Raw genomic sequence first — 26,209 nt, forward strand, 5'->3', positions numbered from 1 at the left:
AGGCAAAACAAAAACAAATAACTGGGGGAAAGAATTAACAACAATGAAACAAAATACATATTTGTATGAAACAGAACCTAATATAAACATAAAAGAATCAGTCCAAAACACAAGATTCTCTGCCTATGTCTTTGTTCAGCTGCTGGACAGAACAAATAAGGAAAATGTAAAGGAAATGATGATTTACTGACTAACTGACATAACAAGTAAAGACTTTAGTTAAAATCAGCCCGGTGGTTTGCACTTTGAGCACACAGAACACAAAACCAGCAACCGCAAATTCCTTCCATCTCTGGGATCACTTTGCCTGAAGTTTTTATCTCTAAGTATCTTTGTTAAAACCTGCTAGCCAAGAGAAAAAAAACAAACTGAAGGGTTTGCTGGCAGAAATGTAGCTTTTTGCATTTGGATCATCAGATATGTTACTGACAGTCATATTTAGAGCTGAAAAGTTCAAGTTGTGTGCTTTTATGACCTCAACATTCATCTCACCTCAAAGACAGCCAGCTTTACATACTAGGGTCCACCCACCCTTCAGTGTGGGTGAGTTGCCTAGCAACAGACTGTTCCGCCTTTCTCAGTCCGTTTTAGTTAACGCCGTCTCTCATCCCTCGTCATGTTGGGTGTCGCCACCTATTAGTGGGAAGATGGAATCACTACACTTGTTTCAGCTCCAAGACATCCTGAGCAATTAAACCTTTTTCCTTGCATACTGGAGTTGAGTTATCCATCTCATGTCTGTAATTTGTGGCTACAGAGCCACATACAGATCTTTTATCTCTCCATTGTGGCTCTCTGGCTTCAATGCCAACAATTTCATGTAATTTTTGGTTAATTTGTTTTTGTCAAGTGGTCCTTTATGTTTAGATTTTAAACACATCAGAAAACTAAGTAAATTATGGTAAAAGGTTTAATCTGCAGTAAGAGTGGTTTATTATCAGAATAAGTTCAAAGCAAATATTCTGAGAGATGTTTGACTGGACCTTCTCTAAGTTTCAAGTAAATCTGCAGCAAGAGGATTTTATTTGTGTATCTTATTTTTCTTATATATCATCATACTTTGTTTATTGTAAATTTTTCAAAAAAACATTTAAAAAAGAGAATGGTATAGTGGCCACAAAAAATATAAACATTTTTTTTTTTCTTACAGTATGAGGTGGAACCTTGCAGCTCTAGGTATGTTTTGGTTAAAAAGAAAGTGGCCCATTTGGCTTGCTTAGTGTTAAAGGTTGCAGATCCCTGATCTACCAACACAGTTTCAAAGTATTTTGCACAGATGAGTGTAAAATGTATTTTACTTAAGTAAAAATCTGAGAACAGAGCAAAGTTATAAATTTTTGGTTAGGAAGGAACTCTAAAAAAAAATTACTTTTACAAACATGAAAGCAAATAAAAACCAGAAAAATATTTTAAACAGAGAAATCTTGATATATTAGTTAAAATTCAATATGTTCTTCACATGTTTACGGACAAAAAGAACAATTAACCATTCATTCATCGTCATCAACGTTTATGCTCCTATTTGGAAAGTGTTACTAGAAAAGTATGGCAAGCAAAAAAGTCAGACTCTCACAAATGTTCAATCTTTTTTAATAAACTAAAAATGGGTGTCACACATGTACAAACTTAACTGCAAAAGGAAAAAAGTCAAATATTAGTGAGTAAAAGAAACATTTTCCTAAAAACCTATGAAAACCGAGATGATAAAAGGCTCATGAATTAATATAGGATGCATTTAAATTATAGTTCATCATAAAGTCTTGAATTCTAAAGTCAAATGATTTAAGAATCATTTATTAAAACAATTAGGATTTGATTGAAGGAAGAACCATGCTTGATCATTTGGTTTTGCTGTTCCACACCCATGTGTTAGCCTTTACAGAGCACAGCTGCCTTTAGTCACTTGTAGAGGAAGGATTTTTCACGCTTCGTATGTGCTTAGCTCAATGAGGCGGCCTGCAAACACACCTAATGTGCCTATGAGGCACACCCCCATAAAAACACACAGCAGAATGTGATCCAGGACCATGGCCACAAATTTCCACTCTTCAGCCGCCTGAAAAGAAAAGAAAGAGGAGACGACAATCATCAAAACATACAGAAGAATCAAAGCAGAATGTCACAAAGTTTTTAAAATGAAAGAGTGATTTTACATTGTTGGACTCTTCATCGGATTTCATAGTCTCTGCAATGTACTTGACTCCTTCAATGGCACTGCGGACGTCAGGATTCTTGGTCAAAGGTGACTGGTAATGCACAGCAGTGGCCTGGTTGCCGGAGATTTCTGAGATGTCAAACTCTGCAGTATAGACTGGTTTATTTTGCTTTTCTTTCGCCGGTCGTTTCATAGTTGAGAAGAACATAAGGTTTGGAATAGTTTCTATGAAAACCTATTGGAGAAAAATAGAAAAAAGGTTTTATTTCCACTGGTTAATAAAGCACACATAGAAAACATGAAAATACAGGTATGTTGAGCCAGTTACCACCAGATGGCAGTAAAACACAGAAGAAAGAAGAGCTTAACAGCTAAAAGTTCTTTTTCTCACCTTGCGGACCCAGTCTGGCATGGTGTGGGTGCTTGGAGAGCGGTGGTGGGTGTTGATGACAATGACAGTGATAATGATAGAAGCAATGACAAACACCATGGTGAAGAGCATGTACTTTCCAATGAGGGGTACAGCGCTGGAGGTGGAGGGGATGAGCTCCACAATGACCAGCAGGAACACAGTTAGAGACAGCAAAACGGAGATGCTCAGAGTCATTTTCTCACCTGGAAGACACAGCAGACCATTTTGAACTGCTCACTTTTTGTTCAGGCTATGTGTGATTCAGAAAACCACAGTATGAAGTACTGTGACCAACAGAAATATATTTTCAGTCTAATATCAGTTGGTCAAAGGATCCAGCCAAGAGGCAAGTCATTGTGGGCATTGTGAGATGACAGGCAAGAAAAAACAGTTTTTTCGTAAAGAATATTCAGAGTTCAAAGTTCCTTTAAACAGGAATAAGTACTAACATACATACATACATACATTTACTTTGAAAGAAATCATAAAAAAATGTAGAGCACAGACATTTAACTCTCTGTTGATTCATAAGCTTCAAATCTTACTATATTGCCGCTAGGGAGAGACTGGCCTGGTTTCTGCGAGAGCCTGCAGCCAATCAGTATCCCTGCCTGATAGTAATGTTTAATTTCACTTTCAATACGTGAAAGTTGAATACGACAATCTGACAGTTAAAGAGTGATGGTCAGGGTCTTTTTGTTTTCTGGAGCCAAAAATAAAACAAGTGAACTCATTCTGACAATGTAACACACAGGAACAATGCAAGACATGTTTTGTTGTTGCTGCTGCAGCTCAGAAGCAGCTCAGAACCCGTTATCCCAAAGAGAGCATCTTTTGGCACCAGCTTCTCCTTCACACTCTCCTGTCAGCAGCAATATCAGAAACAGAGATCAAGTGATGTATTATACATTAAAGCAAAGGCCTCCTTTCAGACATGACAGCACAGAGGGACACTGGGTAATGAGGCAGGCCTTCACTGGGAACATGGCCAGATGTGCACACAAGTACACAGCTTCTGCAGTATGTGGAGAGAAAGATGCTTTAGAGCGGCAGGAAGTGTTACATTTCAAGATTTGCCACAAAAAAACAAACAAACCCCGGCTTATTAAATAAATCAACTAAAGAAATGAGTCATAAATAGACAGAATTATTTTGTGAAGTCATCGTGGTCCACATCACTGGTCAAATTCAGACAAAAGGATGATCTATAGCATTTATGAAGAGGATTTTTCAAGGTCTGTCCATAGCATGTGTGTCAGAATTGTTCAACATAAAGAAGGATTAAAAATATTTTTTTTTCTGGTCAACTGGCCCAAATCAAGATGAATAAAAAACATTTTTGATTAACTTGAAGGGATTTTGAGTAGGGGTGTAACGATTCATTTGTACGTTTTGATTTATATAATAAATTGTGGTTGATGATACGATTCATACTTGATATTGGTTAATTTTGAATGATCTGATTCACTGACCTAAAAAGGATCCAGGACATCTTTAAAAAAAATCCAACCAGTGTGAGTCAGAGACAAACACCTGGGTACTGACCAGGGAAATTTTCCAGTTTTCCTAGTATTTCATGCAAGGTAATAAATTGTAAATTAAACGTGTGTACTAACAATAAGTAAACAAGAATTAGTTATCTCATTCAGAGGTACTGTGATTTTGATCTCCTCTGATCGTCTGTTTTGGGCCTTAAGGTGCTGAAGGTCAAGAAGCCACAGGTTGTTGCCCCAGATTAACAATGGCTTCTAACATAATTTAGGCAAACACACTCAAGAAATACATACGGTACACACAGTTTTTAGAAAGTGCTTGGGCAGCAAAATATTGTTTTTCATGACAGAAGTCTGTGGGCTGGTAGAAACTTTAACGCCCACAGGCCAGATTTTGGACATGTGTCTGAGATCAAGACCACTCCTGAATGAGATAACTGGCTTCTGTTTTTGTGAACGTACCAGAGTCTGTCGGCAGATAAAACACCAGACCAGTCAGGAAGGAGAAGAGCATGCAGGGTATGATGACGTTGACAATGAAGTACAGCGGAAGCCTCAGCATGAGGAAGTGGTACGTAATGTCCAGGTAGGGGGTGTCTTGACAGCAAGCATAGTACACCCAATGCTTCCAACCTCGATAGTCCTTCATGACCCATTCTCCACTTTCCATGAAGTTACTGAGATCAGGGCGATCACTGTCCTGTTAAGAGAAACAACAGTCTGGTTGAAGTTTAGCAGTACACTCAAAATTATTTAAAACCCAGTGTTAAAATTCAGAGTAGTTAATTTCACTTATTTATTTCAATCGTAATTTTTTTGTAAATCAATCTAAGGTCATAAAGTGACAGTGACAAGTGAGAGTGCTGACGAGGAGGCAGTACGGGGTTCACGACGACCAAGTTTCCATCATAGGTCCAGGTCCCAAGCTTCATGGTGCAGTTCTGGAGGTCAAAGGGAAAGTGCAGGACTATGATCTCGCAGTAGCTCTTAAAGATGGCCGGCGGGTTCCATGTAATCATTCCAGTGTGCTCCAGCAGCACTTTAGTCTCGTGAACGATGGCAAAGTCACCATCAGCACTGCGGGCAAAGGCAAACACAAACCGCATCAACATGGAGATGACGGCTTAAATTCTAATGCTGAGAGACACCAGGGCCTCCAGGAGGGTGGACACAAGCGGTTGTGGGGGTGTAAGAGAGGGTGGGGGTATTGAAATCTGAGAAGTGCCGTACTGGAAAGTGAGTCTTAAGATATCCCTGCCAAGCAACTGTGCCGATTCTTTTCAATGGGCAGTATTTTGGGGTTGTACAAAGCTGACTGTAATAACAAGTAAGCTTTCACAGCCAGGGAGACGTAGTGTGGATTAAGTTTAATAACATACTTGTTGTAGAGGACCAAATCCGGACGCCAAATGTCAGTGGAGGGGACTCTGATCTTTCTGATGCCACCATAATCCTCTGGGTTCCACTGCAAGTTCACATCTTTCCATTGCTAAAAAGGAAAGCATAGACAGAACAATGGATCAGCAGATCAAGGTATAAAAAGTAACTTAAAAACAGTATGAAACCTGAACTATACCATTTTTTTAATGCAGAACAAGAATAAAATATCTAATTTTTTCATTTTATTTCAATAATGGGAGCAGCAAAAATATTTTGAGTCAAGAACAAGGAGAACAACTGATGAAGCCAGTTAGAAATGTAGTGAAACGTTGTAAGAAAGAGGATTTTAAGTCACTGCACTTGATCTGACCTGAACCGGATCACGAAGGCAACGCAAAATTATAAAATAATTGGGGGTGGGACTCTATAAATTTGCTTCTTCACACTCCTTTCCAAGCACTGGATTAAGCTGAATTTGCTAACCACTTTATTTGATAATCACTATTTTTAATGAATCTCATAGGTGTGTCTTTGTTTTAGTTTTTTATTTATGCATTTCATTATTTCTGTAATAAATTTGATAAATCTGTGGGATTCTTTTTATTGTGTTGTCTACCATTAATGTCTAAAATGAAAAAAAAAAAACAATAAAGAAAATAGTCCAGATGCCATGACTCAACTGCAAAACAATGACACTTGGACCACCAATGTAATAATGACTACAAAAAGTAAATATACAAAACTGCCAGACTTGCAAGAGCCATTTGTTAAAAATAACTTCAAAAAACATTAATGACTCCAAAACATCAAGTACCAGTAACAAATATAACACCACAGAGGTCAAAAGTCCTTTTTGTTCTATTGTGCATAGATTTTTAGAACTGACTCTCTGCTGCATATTATTACTATGAACATAAAACTTAAGAGTTTGTATTTTTAGGGTCTTTCACTACACTGAGAAATGTTGTAGTAGGGGGTTGTCCAGAATCAGAAGTCTGTTTGTCAATTTGTACAGATACTATAATGGGATGACAAAACCAACAAGAAAGATATTATTTTTCCCAATAGGTTTCTCAAAAGATGTTAACCTTTTTTTCCAAGAATTAAAAATTACACCTCAAAGTAAATATGCAGTTACAGTTCTCCACTGTTTGGATTAACAGCTGCCATAACTCCGTCCACCAGGTTAGACATTTTGGTTTAGTTTAAAAAAAAGGCAGGATTTCAATGACCCTGGCCTCAAGGACTTCATTCTGCCACCTGACCTATGCCCTTCCAGCCTCCCATCACTAAACAGAAATCACTTTGAACAATCAAGTTAATGGCTCCCAATTCGTCAAGATTCCCAGCATGAAACGACATGATCTAAGAATGGCTTGCTGTCAATGTAAAGAGTTGTTTTGGTTCAACAGGCAAACATCCCCTTTGCTCTAATGCTGAGGCTTACATTTTTCATTTTTGATCAAGCTTGTAGGTTCAAACCAAACACAGACGCACATGTTCCAGCAGACCAACCATTCAAAGGTCACTCCACGTATTTGGGAGCCCTACAGTATTTAAGCAGCAATCCCATGACAATTTTTTTTTCTTCTCTCTTATGTAAATACAGTTTGTGGTGTTCCTGCCTCCAAAGCTGCATGTTTCTAATCTGTAATCATCAACAGTCTGCCCTCAAAAACATATCTTAATTTAAGTATGTGGTTTAATCATGTCAACTGAGTTCAGAGCTCAAGAAAACAAATTTGCTCAAAGTCCACTACATCAAATAATTGACAGAAAATTAATTTTTCCTGGAATCAAAATTATTTTTAAATCCTTTGATGAAATCCACAGAAAATGCTGTATCATTTTGTTACTGAGAAATAGATGGTATCATTTATGATACATTATTTGTATTTATACTTTGTGCAATACTCCATTAGAACTACTTATTTCAAGTTAATTTGACATATATCATTTTTTGCCATATTTTGCACTGTAATCAGCTGGTCCAGGACCAGAGCCAGGAATTTTGTTTCACCCCTGTGATGAAATAACAAAAAATCCTTGAATACTTGAATAATTTTGTGAAAATTTGCATACACAATGTCAGTTTTGGGATACAAAAATATTGATACAAGTAAAAAAGCACCTTATTTACCCACCATCTCAAATTTGATTCACACATTTTAACATGGAATCACTTTATTATACTGAATTCATTATCAACAAATTTTGTATAATTTCCATAAAGCAAGAATTCATTTAAACAATGAATAAAACTAGACCCGCGATGAAGTTTTGAAAATTAGCAAAACCTTTGCCATCAAAAGTTGAGATTTCACTAAAGCAGACATTTTGAAATGAGCAGGAAAAGCCCTTCTACTGCCTCTGGTGGAATGATGATGAATTACAGGACAGAAAACATGGACCAGCTTCAAGGGTTTTTAGAAAAAGTTTGGATCATGCTAATGAGAAAGTCTGCTTAAGAGTGTGTTTTGCCTGATGTAAGTGTTAAGTCAATTTGAACTTGATTCAAAAAGGCTTCACTAATACTAGAATGGAATAAATGAACAGAAAATCAACTAATGTTCCTAAATATATGGTTCACTTTTCTGTCTTATGGAGAAAAGAGTCTTGTGTCAAACCTGTTTCAGTCGCACATTGCTGCTGACGATCTGGTTGACCTCATCCTGCAGATCCAAACATATTGTAATTGAAGAAAGCAGGTCTTTAGACAGATGGCGTGAAATACTGTGGCATGAAGCCTCACCACACTGATGAGCTGAATGAGCTGAAGTCCCACAGTGACAACAACAGGGTCCTTGTAATGATTGACGGGGCGGACGACCTTATTGTACCCAGTGAAAAGGGTTTTAACCAGACGGGTTTCATCAGAAGATGCAAAGGCAGCACCTGAAACAAAAATGTCAATGTACATAATTTACAACAAGAGCCGTTTGCTGATAAGTTACTTAGATTTAGTCACTTGAATGACTCTGTGGGGTTGTCTCTGTGCCTGTCAGGCTTGATTTAATTTAATACTGTACCACAGAACAGCACTGGTACATTGAAGTTAGCTGACACCTGGTATTTTCTCACCAGTTCAGTTTGGACTAACAGTCAAAACAAGCAATGGCTGCAAACAAATAAAACAAGCTTTAAGCATTTTCTTATTAATTTTTGATACAACCAGGACACATAACATGTATCTGATGACTATTTTTGACCAACTAAATTCCCATAACTTAGAAAAACTATTTGAATTTCGAGAACATGGGGGAGAAAAAATCCATAAGAAAAAGCTTCTTATGTCAGATTTTAAATGTCTTGAAACTGAACCATTTGTATCTCCTACTGATGGCTCCCCTCGGAGGGCCTCTAACAGAGATTTACTTATAATGCTTCCACATCTTGTCCTCCACAAGCCGGAGAAGGATCTTCTTTCACATTTCAGCCAACCTTGAGATGAAGGTCACTTTACATCAACAAGCTTTTTGGTGCTTCATTCAGTAGACACTCTACACTAAACATAGAAAAACTACAAACATTCAAAAGGAGCTAAGTTGATATACAACCAAAAAAAGCAATAGATGCCTTTATGGACAATTTAAGTTTGCTCTATATTATTCTATATATTTAATTTTTTTTTCTAAGATTGGAAATCTTGTGTTAAACACAAGAAAAGATAAGTTTAGTAAGTAAAATTATAAACCTCACCGTGTTTTAAATGCCAAAAATATGAAAGTTTGGATACTTGACACGAGCATTTACTTAACACACACTGTTAACTTCTTACCTGCTAAAATGATCACTTGAAAAGCAAAAAATAACGTTCCCATTCCTGCAAAGAAGCCTGTGGAGATCAAAACCGTGAGTTGATGACAATACAAAATCTGAAAATAAGCAAAACCTTCTCTAAACGGTCATTTTTCTCTAAGATGGCTCGCTCCACCACCCTCCACCAGCAGGCTTACAGTTGGTGTCTAACAGTGCATGGAAATAACCACTTGGCAATGCTTGTTATTTGAGAGGACTACGTTCTCTGCCATCAGTTAAAAAGATCAACATGCCAGTGTAATCCAGCACAACACATGCTTCCTGCCCTCCCCTTTTTTTAAAACTCTGACTAACTGTCCCTAAATGAGAGCTTTGATAGCTTTACTTTCACAGCCATTGCAATAAAAAAAACAAAATTTTGTGTTTAATAGTCTTAGTTTTTGAAAATATCTTGAGCATAGGAACAACAAAAGTCAAAGTATCTTTATTTATAAAGCTCTTTAAAAACAAGAAAACTGACCAAATGACAAAAATTTGGAATTTCATGTAAGATATGAGAGAAAATAAATATTTAAAAATATATTAAAACCAACAAACACCTCAGACTGAGTTCAGAGCTTATGAGGACAAATGTGCTTCAAGAGAGGATTTAAAAATAGAGAAAGAATCTACCGGGCTTATGTGCACCATGCAAGTCATTGCAGCAGTCTTGGGGCAACAGCTGAGAAGGCACAGTCACCTCTGGATTTCCTTTCAGCTTTTGAAGCAAGGCATTCCTGTCAACTTTGGTATGTTTAAAGGATGAAGAAATTATCTCCTGAATATAAAATTTGTTTTTGGAGCTTCTAAAAGTATGTTTTAGGAGGTAAACAAAAAGATAATCTTTTGAACTATTGAAAAGGTGTTTTCAGTGGTCTTTTAATTATGATTATGCCACTTTTAGCCAAAATAGAAAAAAACTTTATTGTTTTCTAGGACACAGTTTATGCAGAGCGTCAGTAGTTCATTAGAAATTTGACTTTGAGTTGTGGTGTGGGCAGGACCGTTGGCGTGCAGCAACCCCCCGCCCCCTTTCCCATCACCCATAACTGAGAGCTCTTTGTTTACACACTCACTTACTAGCTTACCCCCACACCTCCAACCTAACATTACAAATAAGCTCTTTTTCCAGCTTTTTAAGCTTAATTTTCTTTATATGTGTCCATCATCAGAAAAATCCAACAAGAACATGTTAAAAACCACCAAAAACACACTATTCATTAAAATCGGTCTTTAATACAAAAACAATAGCATATTAAAAACATTATTTTTAATAAACTGGTTAGTAATATCCATTTCAGTATTAAAGATGTCACTTTTTTATTAACTAATGACAATTTTTACTTGAAATTGTTATTTTTGAAAATGTTCTCAGCTAAGCAAAATGAACTACGTTCATACAGTGGTGAGTGAGTATTCTGGAGGTGAACAGGGATTCCATTATATTTTTATGCATTCCACATAAATGCATTAACATCGTATTGAGAAATATGCTTGCTTGCTGCAAAATGAACAGTGAAACCTGCGTGCATTACCAGATAAGACGTGCTTAAGTCAGCGGCAAAGCTGTCTGTGATTCCTGGTCTCTATTTTGTTTCTGTGCTAAGTGGTTTATGAAACAGAGACACCTGTGGATTGCAGACTAGACTTGTAGACGTGAACATCCTCGGCCGGCGCTGGAATCTCTTGAACGTACTCTTGGAACGTTATGAGATTATTGATTATAAAATGAGATAGGACCTCTACAAAAACAATAGTGACACGTCTGTACTGCAGCAGCAAGAACAGACTTGTTTGTTCAGCTCACTGCCAGATTTCACCTGAATCTGATAGGAATCATAAAGGGATTGCTTGGGTCATGTCTTCTTTCAAAGACATGACCTTCTGCAGGTCACAGATGTCATTCAGAGATGCACCAGCAATTTTACTGCAGGTTATACTCAATTGCCTCTATCAATAAAAAACACCCTGCGGCCAAGATGAAATGTCACCTTCATAACTGCATGTTTGAAAGTCTTTCACAGAATTTTGTCTTAACGTTTGAAATAATGTTTCCTGTTCAATACTATTATTTTTTCAGTTTTCTGACATCATTTCTTTTTTTAACTGTACATTTCTTCTTTGTTTTGCAGCACCTCACCTCAGGACTGTGATGCATCAAGCATGCCTTCAATCAGGCAGCCATTCAACCACAAGCCTCATTCATCTCACTTAGGAGCAAATGACCAGTTTGGCAACATTTAAAATGGAAGAGATTTATTTTAATCCATCCCAGCCCCCACCCTTTGTTTCTATGCTGTCACTCAGGTTACCTAAATTTAACCAGTCACTGTTTCTTCATTTAAAACCTTCAACACTGTTAGAGGTCAGTTATAGTTCCTGTGGGCTTCCCAGTGTTTCTCTGAGGGGCAACAAACCCTGCTTTTTTAAGAGTTTAAATTTCTAAAACCTCTTTAAAAAAAAAAAAAAGCAACAATGTTATATAATCTATAAGGGTAATAGATATAAAAGAATGAATTACATTAATGTTTATTCGAATGTGAAGATTACAAAACGCTTTACCAGCAACAACAAAGAAACAGATTTCTTTTAAAGAAAATTACTTTTTTCTTACAATAAATTGGAAAAGTATAAAATCACTAACAATATGGAAAAATTACCTTAGACAAGTATATGAAATGGAAAAAGTTACAACCTTCTTTTTTAAGGAGGTAAATGTTTCAAATGAGAGATGGAGTGGAATTAAAGAACGTTTGAAATCTTAAGTTTGAGGTTGATTAATGAAGAACAGAAGGAATAACTTTGCATAAATATATAAATATATGACTGCAGACATATATCCGAGCACAACAATGAAAAATGTCATGTCTGTCCTTTTAATCTATTAGTTATAGTTAATTATATGTATAAAGACATCCATAATTATATTTTTTAAATGGTTTATAGCTTTTTTAGATTTTAGATTCTTTTTTGTAGGATGAAAAAGTTACTAAATATATAAAATACTGTAATCCAAATTCTTGTCTGTAGTAAGATGAACCTTTTTTCCTATTCCAACAGATCCTGATGTATTGAGGTCAGTATAGTCAGTGGAGACACATGCATTACCATCATGTTCAGTAAAAAGGTCAGCTGCATCATGCATCGCAGCTTCTCATATTTCACTCTCACTGCTTTGAACAACAACCAACAATACATTCAGCTGACATCCTTCTGCAGTGTTATCACAGCATCAGACGGGCTCGATCGCTTTATTGGCATGACTTATGTCTTTTCATGGACAATGCCCATCGAGGATAAAGATGTGATATATGTAAAATGGCTAGTGATGGCTGAATGCTTGACTGAAAATCCAATTCCTGCACACAGTTGCCAGAGAAAAGCCTGGGTTTTGCTCACACCACGAATGCAGTGTGGTGACTGCGCTCAACAAAATAAATACTATAAAAACAGGCATGAAAATTAAAATAAACAAGCACAAAAATAAAAAATGCTAAAATAGGGCCCCCCTCCCTGTACCTACACACAACCCCCCACTTCTTTTACACCTCCCACCCCCCTAACTGATGTAGAAAGACAATGAGAAATACAAATAAAAATAAACAAAAAAAACAATTGACTGTAATAGTTCAGATTCCCAATACATAATGTAATTAACAAAAAAGAAAGTGGAACATAAAAAAGTGTTGACTGAGCCATAGTTGAGCTGGAACCATCACTTGCAGGTTATTCATTTTATGTGACATTATTTGCACATATCGTAATTAGCAGCTCCAGATGAATGCTGGTGCAGCCTCAGGAGATGTGAATTTGTTTTTGCCTGGCAGAAAACCAGAGTCACTGATGTGCTGTTAGAGGCTTTCCTGTGAAATCAGGTGAAGTTTGGCTCATGGGCACAGCCTGCCATCATGAATAAACAGACGGGCCGCCACAGTCACCGTGCGGCTTTTTTTGGACAAGTATTTATAACATCAGGACTGCACATGCTGCTCTCACACAACATAAAGGTCCTGTTCATGACCGCGTCCTGGCAGTTGTCATTCTTACAGCTTATAGGCTCAATATTCCTCTTCTTCTATACTTTATTTTTGTCATTTTCTTGCTTAACCCTAGAACACCTTTGCTATAAAAAGTTACACAATCACTTTTGCCAGTTAATTTTTACCCGATATATAATACACAGAATAAAAAGTACTTGTAACAAAATATTGATTAAGACATGACAACACATGATAAGTTAGAGTGGTTTCCTTTTAATTGTAACTGTGTTATGTGTAGCAAAGTGAAAAAGTAAGATATAGTACATTCCTAAAAACATGCTCAGAAATTACTGAAAAATTTGGAATTTGAGAAAATAATAAAATAATGCTAGAAACTTTGTCTTTGGACATGTGTGACTTCCCTGGTGAAGGCACAGACTCCTCGACACACAATATATTAAAATTCATATGAATAGTTTAATAAGATTGTTAGTTCAATAAGTTAAGTTTTAGGTTTAATTTAGGATTAAAGTCAAGAGAAACTGAAAAACTGATCAAAGGAACACTCCCCCAAGTAGTTTGTCTCTCCGTTTTCAACTTTTACCCAAAATCTGACTCAAATATATTAGTAAAAGTATTTTTAACTTAAAAAAACTATCAATATTTAATAAATTGAGGAAGTCTGCAAAGTCAAGTTGTAAGCTTTTATGTTTGTGCTTCAAACATTTTTCAAAAAACACTTTTGTCACTGTTTATGAAAGAAAAATCCAATGTTCTTAAGACTGCATTAATAGAAAGACTTAATGTTAGAGTTATATAATTATCATTTGCTTGCACGCTATAATCTCCATAATATGATTGTCTCATTTCTATCTTTCAGTAAGAAAACAATGACCTGAAAAGTTCTGATTATAAGAGAATATGATGTTCCTGTTGTTTCTGATTAAATGACCCACATTCATGTCTGCAACCTTCAGTTTTCAATAAAAGAAGGCTTCATGCACTAGGATGGCAGAACTCCTCTGTGACAGTTCACGCTGTCACAGACCGATTCTCCTTCTGCAGAAGTCTAGCAAAAGTTCTCATCTCCTGTGTGGTTCTTCTCTTAATTAAGGAAAAAGTCAGAACCCTGACACTTAATGTAATGTGTTAAATATAAATAACAAGTAAAAGATAATTATGCTCATACTTCAGCTTTAAGAACTAGAATGCAGCTCCCCTAAATAAACAAAATTCAAGATTTATTTATTGGATAAGGAGCTAAGAAATTATTTTCAAGTTTCCAATCACAATTTATTGAAATCATGACTCATAAGTCCCCCTTTTTTTCCAAGTAAGATTTAATAAATTAAAGTGATCGTGCACAAATGGGTACAAAAACATTACAGTAAAAAATTAATTCCACAAAAAGGATTTCTAATACAATAGAAATGTTACGTCAGAAAGAATACACCAGTATTTACACAGGAAGAAGGAAGGCTCATTTAACTAAAAAATAGATTTCACTTACAAATATTTAAGATAAAAAAGACAGCATCATAAAATTGACCCCAGGAAAAGTAGTAACATATTTTTAAGTCCAGCTGAGAAAGACCCACTAGAAAGGAATGTGGACGATAATAACATCAGATCAGACCAAAGCAAACAAAGAAATTACACATGCTGGGAAACAACTACAAAGAAGAAGACCTCGCACCATGCATGCTGGTCCTTAAGTTAGTTCCTAAAAATCCCCCGACAGAAATGGGGAAAAGTGAAGAACTTGCAAGTAAAAGGTTCATCATTCAGCCCCAAAACTGGGGAGGACAGATGTTAGTCTAGTCCATACACAAGGCAGTAAAGATGGAATGACCAATGTAATACAAACAGTAGTTTTTTGCACAAAAAATGGTTAAGGACTGTCCTACAAAAGTCCTGAGGGGAGTCTAGAAGAGCACCTCCTCATTTTTGATGAGTACCTCCACCACCTGTCTCTGGTAGCGAACGTCATTCAGCGCAGCCATGGCATCCTGGTTGGGGGCACGCATGAGCGTGGGCCCAAAAACAATACCAAGGTTCTCTGCACTCATCAGGTTGAATTTTTCATTTTGCGTCACCCTGTAACAGATAAAGAAACAACTGAGCATCCAAACGAGGTCAAAGAGAAGATGAAAATTATTTTTTTTTAAAGAAAACAGTGGCAAAATATTTAAGACAGTACTTTTAAATTAGAAAATCCAATGTATGTCCACATTTTTTATCTGAATCTTCAAGTTTTTTCTTTGTTTGTCTCTATTATTCACCTTCTCAAGTGGGCCATGAGGTACTTGAGAGTTTCCCTGTGTGAAAGTGGCAGCAGAGCGAGAGCCTCGCGGAACGCTTCCAGCTTTTTCTCTGGATCTGTGAGTTCTGGCAGACAGAAAGGAGGACGTGATTAGCATGAAAAAAAAATTACTGAATGGGCCCACAGGGCTCAAGCTCACAGGCCTGAAAGATAAGCAGCCCTGGACCAAAGTCTCTTTTTAATTACTAAAAAAAAAAAAATGTGTTAAAAAGCTGCTCAAAACCTCAAAGGAAAAAGAGAAGAAAAGAAGAAAAAAAAATCACAAAAAAGGTCAAAAGAGGGTAGACTCAAACCAGACATAAATTAATCAAAGACTTTAAACTAAGAAAAATAAAAACAACCACAACTTTGAAACAAGACAAAGAATACTGGAACTAAAAATATACATGAAAAATGTATTAAAAAGGCACAGCAAAGCTAAGATACCAGACTCAAGACATTAAATAATAGAAAAAGAAAAGGAATTTAAAATAATTGCTTCTGTCCCAAAAGATTCACTGTTGTTCATTTTATCTAATACTTAACGAGAAAAGTACAACAAGATGCAAGGCAAGAAAAAACTTCCTAATATCACCGCAACAACTGATATTTTTAAAGTGTAAAACTTTAATATCATGACAGTTAACAAATGTAATCAGTAAAAAAGAAAGTTTAAGTAATGGGTAAGTCTAACATAAATGTTCAAAACCAGTAGTTTTTACACATTTGTTCTGTATACAATACATAAATATTGAAATAAATGTTTTTCCGCTGTATTTTCTACTTCTAAAGACATTTACATGTCCTTAATTCTTCACAGTGATTGCATATAAAATTCACGTTTTTTCATTTCAAATTATCCATTATTATATAGTAAAATTGGAAAAATACTGAAATATTCATAACTATCAAACTATACATTTTAGCCTACTGCAATTTGTTGTTAAAAACACAACATGTAATCATTAAAGTTAACTATTTTATTCACCATTAAACCCCAGTTACTATAACAGTTATTTTGATCCATTTTACATTTATAATTTTGATCCATTTTTATATTTAATTATTTTATACAGCATTAACTGGCAAAAACTGTAATATGTTCAACAATTTTGATTCTAAACCTTTAAAACTGAAAAAACTACAATTACACCCTTTTTTGTTGCATTCACCATCAACTTCCACAGCATACTGTATTTACTATACTAAATTATACAATTTTGCATTCTAAAACTTTTAGTAACTGATAACACATGAGCAACAAAGAATTTATATTTGAATGCTTTGATTTTAATGTTTATTCTGTAGCTGGTTTAAAAATAAAAAAATATATAAATTCAGGGGATTTAAGTCAATTAATGTAAAAGCAATTGAAGATTTTGAGAACAAAAGTTTAGACTCCAGGTCCAACAGTACATAAATAGATAGATTTAGTTTTCCAGGCTGTTATCCAAAGCCATCAACAAACCAAATCAACAGTTAAGTAACATAGTAGTGGGAACAAAAGCAGAAAGTGTAATCTGAATGATCTAAAGTTTTTTTTTTTTTTTTTAAAGGATCGTGTTAAATTGTGACGTACTTGCAGCCTCGATGAACCTTGGGTAGGAATCATATGAGATGACAGGAACAGGCAGATCCCGGAGGTACAGTTTGAGCGCACTCGTGATGATGTTGATGTCTTCATATGCTTTCACTGAGATGTCTGTCTTCTCACCATCTGTGAGGAAGTGTGATGGAAAAGGGGGAAAGCAAAAGGGGAGAAAGTGAGAGCTTTGTAATGGCTCACTTTTTAGCACAGAGAGATTTGGTGAAACAAAAGAAAGAAAAGTTATTGCTGTGGAAACAATAAAGCTCCGACTATCAGTGCATTGCAGTGGCTATTGTCCTCCCGGCTTGTTTAATTCTGACTCTGTCTCAGTCATGCATCTCTGCCGTGAGAGCATGGCCTACTTGTGCAGGCAGACTGAACATCACAGCTCTGTGAGCTGGAATGACACTCGGTCACGGATGATCACCTGCATGCCGATCTGACTCTAGTATCACTGCAGCAGGATTTTTTTTTCTTTGCAACTAAGTCACTCTGCCCTTGAGCAAGACAGTTATTTTTTTCAGTCAGCTGTTCACCGAACTCCAACAATTTCACATTTGAGGCAGTTTGCAATTCCTGAAATCCCTCCGCCATAGAAGAGATCTTTAGGAGTGCATAATTTGAAAAAAAATCCTGTTAAGACCCTTGGTTCTGGTTTGGATGTTTGCAAACACACAATTTCTGGCACATTTCGTTTTTGTGACATAAATGTATGAAACATAGATGATACAAACCTTTGTCAAACCCGGTCTTGACTTCTTCCACTGAGTCACTAAATCCAGATATTCTGTAGAGGCCCTCTGACTTTAGTCCTTGAAAAGCAAACATAAAGCATTCAAGTGTGGTGTAGGAAAACATATGCATATTTAAATAGGTCATTTAGGAAATACTCTTAAATGGGTTTTGGAAATTAAGGATAAAATGTCCTCATTGTCTCGGCAGAACAACACGGCCTGATGTGAGTAGTTTTCTGCACCAGTGAGCAAAAATAATAAAGACATAAATCAAACTTAGAAGTATATTGAAGGGAAGACAATAAAGGAGCCACTGGTTTGCCTCAAAACTGAATTATTTAACTGAAAAGCAATCAACTTAGGCAGCAGGAAAAGTGTAATGCATTCCTAATTACATGTGTACAATTACCAGAAATGTCATCACTCTTTTCAGTCAAATCCTCAAAATGAAGCAATAACCAAGGCGCTAATTGAATCCCATTTTCAGCACGTCAGCTTAAACACTGGAGATCATAGCAATAAATTACAGGGAAATCTGTTTTGTACAGTAAATACACCCCTTTTCATCCATTTGTCTTGATTATTTGCATGTATTTTATTAAACAGACTGAGACAAACTAACCTCTGGACTCGATCTCTCTGATGCACATGTCCACCACCATGGGTCGAGCCGTGTTGTAGGCTTTCACCAGGGTCGTGAGGTCACAGCTGTACACCTTACGGATGTTTCTTAAGTTGGGTTTGCAGTCGTTTGCAGCCAGAGCCGAACACTCTTTGTGAAAGTTCAAACCACAATCTGCAAAAAACAAACACGGCATTTTGTTCATAAATGAAACGGTGCTATATCGCAGACTCGCCAAAAAAAATCCCTTCATAGATAAATATAGGATGTACAAATGAGAAAATATAAAGCCTTAATATAAACGCTGTGTTTTTGTTTTGTCCTTTGGCCTGTTTCCAGCTTCCTAAAAATGCTGATCAGCTCCTAAAATGTCACAACACCTCTAGAGAGCAACTTCTCATCACATTGAGTCACCTTGAGCGGTAAACAGATCCAAATACACCTCCAGATGGTCACTCATGAATACAAAAAATGTACAAAATAATGAACACAGATCCACTGGAGAAATGCTTGGAATGCTGTCTGGAAAGCTGCAGACAAATCTGACAAAACCATGCAAACAAAATCCCTTCTTGAAGGTCCTTTCATGTTTCAAAAGCGTATTAGTGGTGATGTTAGTGAATGCAGTTTACTTCAAGCTTTGCTCTCAGTCACAGTGGATGAAGCACAGCTTGCTGCGAGATCTCCACAGAGGGAAGATCCAAAAAAAAAAGAAAAAAAAAAAAGAGTGGTGCTGTTTTGTAACCGAGACTCATGTAGGGAATTAGAGGAACAGTGAAAATGCTTCAGCACAGGGGAGGGACAGTAGACACTGCTGCAGCTCTTTTCTTTTCCGAATCTAAGCTCATACTCAACTGCTGTGGAAGCGGCAACTGTGGCGCTGCAGGCAACAGAAGACCTACTTTCTCAGACTAAAATAGGGCAGCCCTTTAAGCTCAGAAATTGTAAAAGCCATCTTTAAGTTAAAAAAATGTAAATATTTTGATTTATTAAATTTATAAAATGCAATTTTAAGTAAATCTATGAATTGTATTAAAAAATAGTTTCTAAGAGTATAGAAACTGTGCTCCTAGAGGATGACTGACAATATTTAGATTAACCCTTGTGCTATCCTAGGCACTTTAACATTGGGAGTGGGGTTATCTAGACCCCACAAGACAGTGCGCTGAACCTTTTTTCTTCAATGATTTGTGAACCTCACTGGTGTCCATGGAATACATGAAATCCTCTCCACCTTTATCCACCTTTGTCATGGTATGGATAACATGTCAATGTAAGGGTGGGGTCATCTAAGATAGCACAAGGGTTAAAATGCGTCTCTAGAGAAATTCCCACCGTTTGAATTTATATGCATTGAGGCTGAAATGTAATTACCTTAAAAGATTATTCACTTAAGGACATGAGACAGGCTATAATAGTCAGAGGCATGTCATCAGACGCAGGCCTACTGAGCTTTTCTTGTCCATGTGGGGAGACGGATGGCCTTGGGTCTCAGGTGGGGTGACTAACCTCCTGGGACATCAAGAGGCAGGAGAAAAAGGACCGTTTCCAACTCTGTAACTGAAGCCAGGATGCTGCAGCCCGGTTTTAAGAAAAGGCTTAATGATGTGTTGCTATCATTTATAATAAGCCCTTTTAGTCTCTTAGTCTAGAACTGAAAAACAAAAGGTTTACTTTTTTTTTCTCCACCAAGTAGTTATGATAAATGGGGATTGAGCTGTGTGACCCAGCTGACTGGTTGAAGCCAGCTGAATTTTAATGTGTGCAGAATCAGAGCTCCTTCCCTCACTCTCTCTGTTCCGCTCCTCATTAAAAGAGACATGCCAGCTTTGTTTTCCTTCATGAGCATGATGGGATGAGGCTGAGCTGGGGGTGCAAACTGAGGAGAAAATGTGCCACAACAAGCGCAGGCAGAGGCTGGCTCTCTAGTACTCGGTCAAAAACATCTCGCACAAACAAAAAAGAAGGGGGATGGAAGAACATTTTTTTTTGGTATGCAAATGTGAGTCATGTGAGAGTTTGTTGCCCCAGATTTCCCTGGCTGGGATGGAGTCCAAAGGAATGTGGGTATGGATGGGACTTTTAGCGTATCAGCTTTTAGATTGATTTTTTTTATTCACCAAAATCAACAATAAATATCAGAGATATTACGTTCAAATGACACCTTTTCCTGACAAAAAACACACACACACACACACAAAGACACTCTGTAAGAATAAATTCAAATTAAAGAAATGATAAAGATGGAAAAATATGTACAGCATCAAATTATATCTTGTTCATAATCAAATAATCAGAAAAATGTAACAAAAGGCTTTTTATGAATATACAAAGATGTTACCTACTTTTGAATGACTTTAGATATGCTTTTAAGAGCTTACAGTAAAAACGTTGAACCTGTATATGATCAGAGTGAAGCCACAGAAAGCTTTTATTGTTGTAATATTGATGACAGAATGGGATGGCCATGGGTTAATGCATCTTTGACGAAGACTTTCTAAAAGCCTTGGGAAACACACTCATAAATGACCCTACATTCTCCATCTCAGTGGAGAACAAAGTGGGTCAAAAAAAGAGGCTTTTTATACCATCAAACACATCTGTTACGTCACAGCTATATGTAGCCCCCATTTCTCTATAAACCATAATCCACAAACCACTGTTGAGATTTTAGATTAACATCCGGTAATCCATTGCCAGATGCACCACCCGTAAACACTGATGTTCAATTTGTGCCCTAGAGGCACAACAAAAGAGTCCTGTCATGTTCCAGAGAGTTATAGGAGACTGTGTGAATGCTGGGATGGAGTCGTACCTGTGCATTTGACTCCCTGAGCCATCAGCCCCCACATAAACCTGGCACAGTGTTCACACCAGTGCGGCCCCCGAAAGTTATGAACCTACAGCAGGGAGGAAGAGGACAGAAATGTTGGAGGAAAGCACCATCATATCCATTTGCATTAAATTGTGAGACTTGGCCCAAGGACAGGTGTGGGTATCAGGGGAGTTTTTCAAAGGAAAACGGGAAAGAAGAAATGCTCTCCCACATTCCTGTGGGTGACAACAGCTCAGCCAATCAGGAGGCTCTTGAACTAATTCAGTGAAAACATAGCTACAATAGGCAGAACACGAGCTATATGAGACCCTCATGGTTTCCCGATTATCCAAGATCACAATAACATTTTTTAAGATCACAAAATCTCTAGATTTCATTTTAAAATAATAATAAATCTGCACTTTTCAGAGGGCATACTGTTTTAAGAGTCAATTCCTCTCTGAAATAATATCTCCTTACTGTTTCCCCTCAACAATAGTTTAATCTCCCCATCTGGTACTCTCATTAACAGCAGTGGACCAACAGATTTTCTTTAGATAAAGCCACACTGGACACACCAAAACAGCTCTGTTTTCCAACCCCACCGACCCAGCCCCCTCCACTCTTCCGTCTCCCACAAGGAAGCTCAGTGAAAGAGCCCTCTGGCCACACATGATGACATTAAACTCCCGTTTTGTCAAGGCATCGGCTGACAAGTCGACTCAGTCTTACCTTGAAGTTGTGGACTTTCTCTGACTTGGGTGTCCAGTCGCTGTCCTTCAGCGTGGCTCTGCGAACCAGTGAGGAGAGCTGTGAGCAAGCTAATATTTTAATTGGTTGCCAGAAAGTGGCTGAAGTTTTTTGTGGCCCCATCCTCATTCCCAGAGCCGTTGCCAGGATGTCCTCCTGACTGGCCTCCTGTTTGGCCTTTTCCACTAAAGGCTTCTCTTTCTTTTGAACGTTGTAGGATTCTCTCGATGGCATCCTGGAGCTGCAGTTTCCCAAATCAGGTGAAAACCAAGTAGAAAAATGCCCCAAAAACATAAGAGAGAGGCAAACTCCTTGATATTTAAAGTAAGTTTAGGTCAAATGATAAAAGTTGCATCGTCTTAAGAAAATAGGGACAATACTGACAAAAAAGGACATTTATGAATTGCAAAAGAGTTTGCAAATATTCAAAAAAGTAGGAAAAAAAACCCAAAAAATGTAGTCCCTGAATCTTGTCACAGTTGTGACAGCAGATCAAATGAAACCTCCGCGATAGGAGTGCCAGGTTTTATATAAACCAGTTGCAGCCTTGGGTGCTGGTGTGCTTCTCTGTGAATGTAAATGCAGATGAGACGAGCGGTTGAGCTAATCCTCTCCTCCCTGTGCAGAGCTGATATTCTCCCTGGAACGGAGACAGCACACTGTTGTGTATGGATGCTGCCAGGGCGGGCGGAGAGAGGGGGAGGAGTCCGGGTGGGGGGGGGGTTGGACCCCGTGGAGGAGGCAGCAGATTAAATGGATCTCACCAGCCAATCACAGTTAGAGGACACCAGTCTCGTAGTAGCGTCCACCCCGCCCCCACTCCACCATCAGATATCCAAGCAGGGGGAGCTGAAATGAGAGTGGGATGATAATGAGCAATGAATGAATCATGCAGCCGGAGTGGGCTTCAGCCCGGAGAACTTGCGACAGCAGTGGGCCGTTAGAAAGAGAAGCTATTTTCAAAATCTTGTTGCCACAGAAACTGGAACCACAAAGAGCGAGAAAACAAATGATGCCGTCATCAAGCCTAGGCTGAACTTCTGGATGTGATACAACTTTGTTTTATGTTCGATTCATGTGTGAACAATGACAAGCCCAAAAAAAGAGAGACAAAACTGAAACAGAAGACACAGAATAACAAATGTGTTTTTTTTCTGGAGGGCACAAAGCAAGTTGAAAGAGATAAACATTCAAAGAGCAGAACTCTGTCTGCACTGCTGCCAATAAATAGATAAAAATTATGAATTTCAAGTTTACTTAAAGACCAACTGTGATGAAAATCGTGTTTTTGGTGTTTTTAGCATGTTCTTGTGACACTTTTCTGATGGAGAACAAAGAAAAGCTTCAAAATTTAAAGTCATTTTGATTCAGGAGCAGACAAAAAATGCTGTTGGAAAAAGCTTGCAGGTGTGATATAGAACCTGCAATAGCAAGCCACAAGTTCCCTGCTTCGCTCCATTCTGATGCATCAACGTTCAGACAAATAGCTCCATGTTCGTTTTTGTTTTCCTCGTTTAATCTGGCAATGCGCATGTGCCCCAGGGCACAGGGTATTAATTCAAACAGACCGTCTTTGCGACAGTTTGACACCAATTAAAAAGGAGAAATATTCAATTGCGAAAAGGAAATACTTTCTTATTGCATTTGTTCTCTTTCATAATTACAATGCCACACATGAAAAATAAAAAAAACTCAATTTTCATCGGAGGGGGACTTAATAGATCACTGTACATCAGAAGTCAAATAAGTCTGTAATTAATCCTTAAAGAAAATTTTAAAAACTATTTTTCCGCCAAATATGAGAAGAAAAAATAAAATTCACTTGTTAGCAGCAATTCTTGAACATTAATAAATAAAAACAGGAAAATTGCTAGAATTCAATCAGTTGGAGAGTTTTTGTCCTTTGAAGTCTTTGTCTGGATGTTCATTGACTTGAGTTCCACACTGACGAAAGCCTTTATTGCCAGAATACAAATGAGATATCAAATTTAAACTGAAAACTGAAAAAAAAGAAGAGATTCGTAACCCACATGTGTGATTCACACTCTCAGTCAAATGTGATTAAGTTCTCACATCTCCAGAGTCTAATTCAGACTCAGCTGCTGATGGTCTCACCTTTGAAAGCTGAAAAGGGAAGTTACTCTACTGTCTGAACACTAAAAACGAAACAAAAAAATCAATGCTGTTGAACCTCTTGCTGCTTTCAGTTCATCGGTGAAGAATCAAAGCAGGACTGAAAGAAGCTGAGAGGCTTTGAATATAACTGTGCATATGGAGAATGGCATCCCAAACTGCAGTTTCTGACAGCGACAGGCTCAAAACATAAAAGATGTGACACAGAGAAGCTTCCCTCCGTCATGCTCAGCAGAAGCTTTCGCTCAGGAGGGAACCTGAGAGAAGAGCAGATAAAACACTGTAAGAGCCTTTTATACGCAGCAGCTCATCCTCTCAGACCTGGAGCCATTTCAGGGGCTTTTGCAATGTAATTGTGTTGCCTGCTGTTGAGTGCGGAAGGACTGCCTCACTCCCAGGATGTGGTTGACTTTGAACGCAGCTCTAATTGACACTGATTGATTTGCTTGTTTTCCAAACATGTCCAGAGAAAGAACCTCCGAGGACGGATATCTGGGATGTGGTATCTGTTACATCTCTAAAGTCCATCTGTGCTTTACCTGGAAACGTGATCTTATTTGAAAATCTGAGCCGTTACGCATTTAGATTTTAAACAAAAAGTCTTTGCATGGCAAGCAGATTTATTTATATAACACTTTCTAACAAAAAAGCTATTGAAATGGTCTTATATAAAGAGTAAACTGTATTTAAACAGAAAAAAAAGGTAATACTGGTAAGGTAATTTGGGAATTTAATTCCGATTTAACCCAGAAACCGACACAATGTCAAAGTTTTCTTTCTTTGAATCTTAATTTCCTTTTTCCCTCCCTCTCTGTCTAATCCTTTAAGCTGTTTCTGTGGATTTCAGGCCTGTTACATAATGAAATGGTCCCCTCATGCACTGCTGACCCAAAACAACATAAAAACCAATTAAAAGTGCAGAAACATTCAGTCATACCATCTAAAATACAAGATTTCAGGGACATAACATTTATGGCAGATGATCATGTAGCAATTCTGTGTTTGGCTTAATGAAAAACAGCCACAAGAAGAAATCGTAACCAATGTGAAAGAACAACAAAACTCCTTGGACACATTCTGGTGAACCACCAGTTTCATGATGCAGATCATATATTGCTACATAAACTTTTACCTGGGTCAAGTAAAAACCGCCTTAAGAATTAATATAAGAAGTTAAACAGGTCTGGAATGTTTAGTATTAAAAGGGAAACATGAACTCTTTCATCAAAATAGACAACTGCCTACATTTATGAGCATTATTTAAGAGAAAATAAACAAAGTATAAAAGTAAAGGGCTGGATTTGAGGTTTTAGAAAAGCTATGTGACAAATACTTCGGGCAGTGTTCTGGTTTGCTCAGGTACCATTTGGAAATGGCAGATGAAGCTGATATTAAAAGCCTGTATCATTTAACAGCAGCCTTAATCCTTAAAGGCAGCTTAAGGTATTCAGTGTGAAGGGGAAAGTAATTGATGTGCACAAAGGAGAACATTGAAAAGTTTCAATAAGTTCTTACTGCCTCAATGCATCACATAATTAGGTAATAGCAGATAACAGTTTTGATGTTGGCAAGAAATTAAGTTTAAGAAATAAAAAGAAGAATTTAAGATATATTTATTATGACCACAGAAGTCACTATGAGAAATATAGGTTTTAAAAAATGAAAAAAGGGATAAATGAGTACTGATTTGATTAAAAGGAGGATTTGCTTGGCCAAAAAAACAAAAAACAGGAAAAAAACATATACATAAATTATAAGTTATCCAGCTCATCACCCTTAAATATGGAAAACAAACTTTAATATGAATATAGGTGAACCATAGACTGAAAATCTAAATTTTTGAAACAAATTTACAGCTGTCAGGAAAATAACTTTTAGGCAAGAAATACAAAAACAAAGCACAAAAGAATGAGTTTTTGGTTTTTAAGTATTGTTTTATTTATCCTCTAAATATATTGTAAACGTGTGCCAAAGAATCCATATTGCCTCCACAATTCTTTGTCCTTTTGATCACAGTTTATCAAATCATTTCAGAGAAATTATGTAA

At 37.1% G+C, this 26,209-nt stretch overlaps 2 protein-coding genes across 2 annotated transcripts; both read right to left on the reverse strand.

The window, feature by feature from the left end:
• Positions 1–1,574: 1,574 nt before the first annotated feature.
• Positions 1,575–9,418, reverse strand: chrna1 (cholinergic receptor nicotinic alpha 1 subunit). The gene is made up of 9 exons (XM_020713072.2): positions 9,219–9,418; positions 8,193–8,335; positions 8,068–8,112; positions 5,440–5,549; positions 4,942–5,137; positions 4,523–4,760; positions 2,547–2,770; positions 2,154–2,390; positions 1,575–2,056 (listed from the first exon to the last, which is right to left on the reverse strand). The coding sequence occupies exons 1-9, from the start codon at positions 9,259–9,261 to the stop codon at positions 1,922–1,924; spliced, it is 1,371 nt and encodes a 456-aa protein (XP_020568731.1). The 5' UTR covers positions 9,262–9,418; the 3' UTR covers positions 1,575–1,921.
• Positions 9,419–14,536: 5,118 nt separating this feature from the next.
• Positions 14,537–22,704, reverse strand: chn1 (chimerin 1). Its single transcript, XM_004081764.4, has 7 exons — positions 22,012–22,704; positions 21,280–21,364; positions 18,465–18,638; positions 17,843–17,920; positions 17,100–17,237; positions 15,501–15,606; positions 14,537–15,315 (listed from the first exon to the last, which is right to left on the reverse strand). Exons 1-7 carry the CDS (start codon positions 22,321–22,323, stop codon positions 15,144–15,146), a joined length of 1,065 nt encoding a protein of 354 aa, XP_004081812.1. The 5' UTR covers positions 22,324–22,704; the 3' UTR covers positions 14,537–15,143.
• Between the last annotated feature and the right edge of the window lie 3,505 nt (positions 22,705–26,209).

The sequence above is a fragment of the Oryzias latipes genome, chromosome 21 (genome assembly GCF_002234675.1).
Source record: "Oryzias latipes chromosome 21, ASM223467v1".
Lineage (NCBI taxonomy): Eukaryota > Metazoa > Chordata > Actinopteri > Beloniformes > Adrianichthyidae > Oryzias > Oryzias latipes.